This window comes from Salvelinus sp. IW2-2015, unplaced genomic scaffold, assembly GCF_002910315.2.
Source record: "Salvelinus sp. IW2-2015 unplaced genomic scaffold, ASM291031v2 Un_scaffold552, whole genome shotgun sequence".
NCBI lineage: Eukaryota > Metazoa > Chordata > Actinopteri > Salmoniformes > Salmonidae > Salvelinus > Salvelinus sp. IW2-2015.
The window spans coordinates 350,277-352,782 of record NW_019942572.1 but is presented as its reverse complement, the minus strand read 5'-3'; the positions used below and the strand labels follow the sequence as shown (position 1 = coordinate 352,782).

The following is a 2,506-nucleotide window of genomic DNA, read 5'->3' as shown; positions in this document are numbered from 1 at the left end:
TACAAAAATCCCTCCATTCTCTCTCTCTTAAGGAAAGAATATGTTTTCTACAACCCTTCATCCTCTCTGCTGGGTCTATGGAAGACATTTCTACAAGCTCCACTCTTCTCTACTAAGGAAGCAAAATAAATCCACAACCCCGCCCCTCTCTGCTAAGGAAGATGTTTCTCCACCCTCCATCCATCTCTGCTAAGGAAGAGTTTCTCCACCTTCATACCTCTCTGCTAAGGAATATGTTTCTCCACCCTCCCACCACCTTCTTCTGCAAGGAATATGTTTCTCCACCCCTCCACACCCTCTCTGCTAAGGAATATGTTTCTCCACCCCCCCATCCATCTCTGCTAAGGAATATGTTCTCCACTTCCATACCTCTCTGCTAAGGAATATGTTTTCTCCACCCCTCCCACCTCTCTGCTAAGGAATAGTTTCTCCACCCCTCCATCCTCTCTGCTAGGAATATGTTTCTCCATCCCTCCATCCCTCTCTGCTAAGGAAGATGTTTCTCCACCCCTCCTCCCTCTCTGCTAAGGAATATGTTTCTCCACCCCTCCACACCTCTCTGCTAAGAATATGTTTCTCCACCTTCCATACCTCTCTGCTAAGGAATATGATTTCTCCATCCCTCCATCCCTTCTTCTGCCTAAGAAGATGTTTCTCCACCCTCCATCCCTCTTCTGCTAAGGAATATGTTTCTCCACCCCTCCACACCTCTCTGCTAAGGAAGATGTTTCTCCACCCCTCCACACCTCTCTTGCTAAGGAAGATGTTCTCCACCCCTCCATCCATCTTGCTAAGGAATATGTTCTCCACCTTTTCCATAACATATTCCTTAGCAGAGAGGTGTGGAGGGGTGGAGAAACATATTCCTTAGCAGAGAGGTATGGAAAGGTGGAGAAACATATTCCTTAGCAGAGATGGATGGAGGGGTGGAGAAACATCTTCCTTAGCAGAGAGGGATGGAGGGGTGGAGAAACATCTTCCTTAGCAGAGAGGGGCGGGGGTTGTGGATTTATTTTTGCTTCCTTAGTAGAGAAGAGTGGAGGCTTGTAGAAATGTCTTCCATAGACCCAGCAGAGAGGGATGAAGGGTTGTAGAAACATATTCTTTCCTTAAGAGGAGAGAGATGGAGGATTGTAGAAAAGTTTTCCTTCCTTGTTTTCTATTTTTCACCCAGATGCAGGAAGAAAATCTAAAAAGGTTTTATAGAGTGAAAACACACCGCAAGACAGTACTTTGTTGTCTGCCATTATGTAACGTAGAGCTGTTGTAGTCTAGGCCCAGGCTTACACACAAAGAAAAGCCTTCTTGTTTTTATACGAAAATTAGACCTTAACCAAAATGTGTTACATCACAAGAAACAGAACTTAGTTTTCCTGTTGTGATCGTTATTAGCTTCTAGTGTGTATATACGTAAGAAATTATCTTTTCATTTTGTGCCTTATGTCATAAGATAAGCTTGTGTTTTAGTAATAACTGTTCCTGCATGCTGTCATAACGTTTTAGTACGGCCACTTACTTTCCGTTGAGTGCGGTGACTCCCATAGTGCTGCGTGGCGTGGACATGCTGGCCACGTAGTTCCACTGTTTAGCCTGGGGGTCCCACCTCTCCACTGTATTCAGGTAACTCCATCCATCATGGCCACCTACTGCATACATGGGGCCCTCCAACACTGTTATACCTGGAGAGTTAGAAACAACACAACAACACACCACACACACACCACACACACACCACACACAAAACGACACAATCACACACACACACACCGACCACGACACATGGTGGTGGGGCTTGTCATCCACAGCACACAAACCACACACACACACCACACAGACCCAGAGAGTACCTCTGGTGATGGTTCCTCTTCATTCTAACTCTCCAGGTATAACAGTGTTGGAGGGCCCCATGTATGCAGTAGGTGGCCATGATGGATGGAGTTACTGAATAAGTGGAGAGGTGGACCCCAGGCTAAACAGTGACTATGGCCAGCATGTCACGCCACGCAGCACTTGGGAGTCACGCACTCAACGGAAAGTAAGTGGCCGTACTAAACGTTATGACAGCATGCAGGAACAGTTATTACTAAAACACAAGCTTATCTTATGACATAAGGACAAAATGAAAAGATAATTTTTACGTATAACACACTAGAAGCTATAACGATCAAACAGGAAACTAAGTTCTGTTTCTTGTGATGTAACACATTTTGGTTAAGGTTAATTTCTTGTATACAAAACAAGAGGCTTCTTTGTGTGTAAGCCTGGGCCTAGACTACAACAGTCTACGTTACAATAATGGCAGACAACAAAGTACTGTCTTGCGGTGTGTTTTCACTATATAAACCTTTTTAGATTTTCTTCCTGCATCTGGGTGAAAAATAGAAAACAGGAAGGAAACTTTTCTACAATCCTCATCTCTCTCCTCTTAAGGAAAGAATCTGTTTCTACAGGAATGCGTAACCACAAAGCCTGTTCAATCCCCTTCTCTGCTGGGGCGTTCTATGGG

At 44.6% G+C, this 2,506-nt stretch overlaps 1 protein-coding gene across 2 annotated transcripts in view; it reads right to left on the bottom strand.

Moving 5' to 3' along the window:
* LOC112068518 (kelch-like protein 4) overlaps window positions 1-2,506 on the bottom strand; it is a 113,838-nt gene that overhangs the window by 6,495 nt on the left and 104,837 nt on the right. For both annotated transcript variants that reach the window (XM_024135676.2, XM_024135675.2), the window contains exon 9: window positions 1,517-1,679. In XM_024135676.2, coding sequence (XP_023991444.1) covers window positions 1,517-1,679 — 163 coding nt within the window. The remainder of the gene's footprint in view (window positions 1-1,516; window positions 1,680-2,506) is intronic.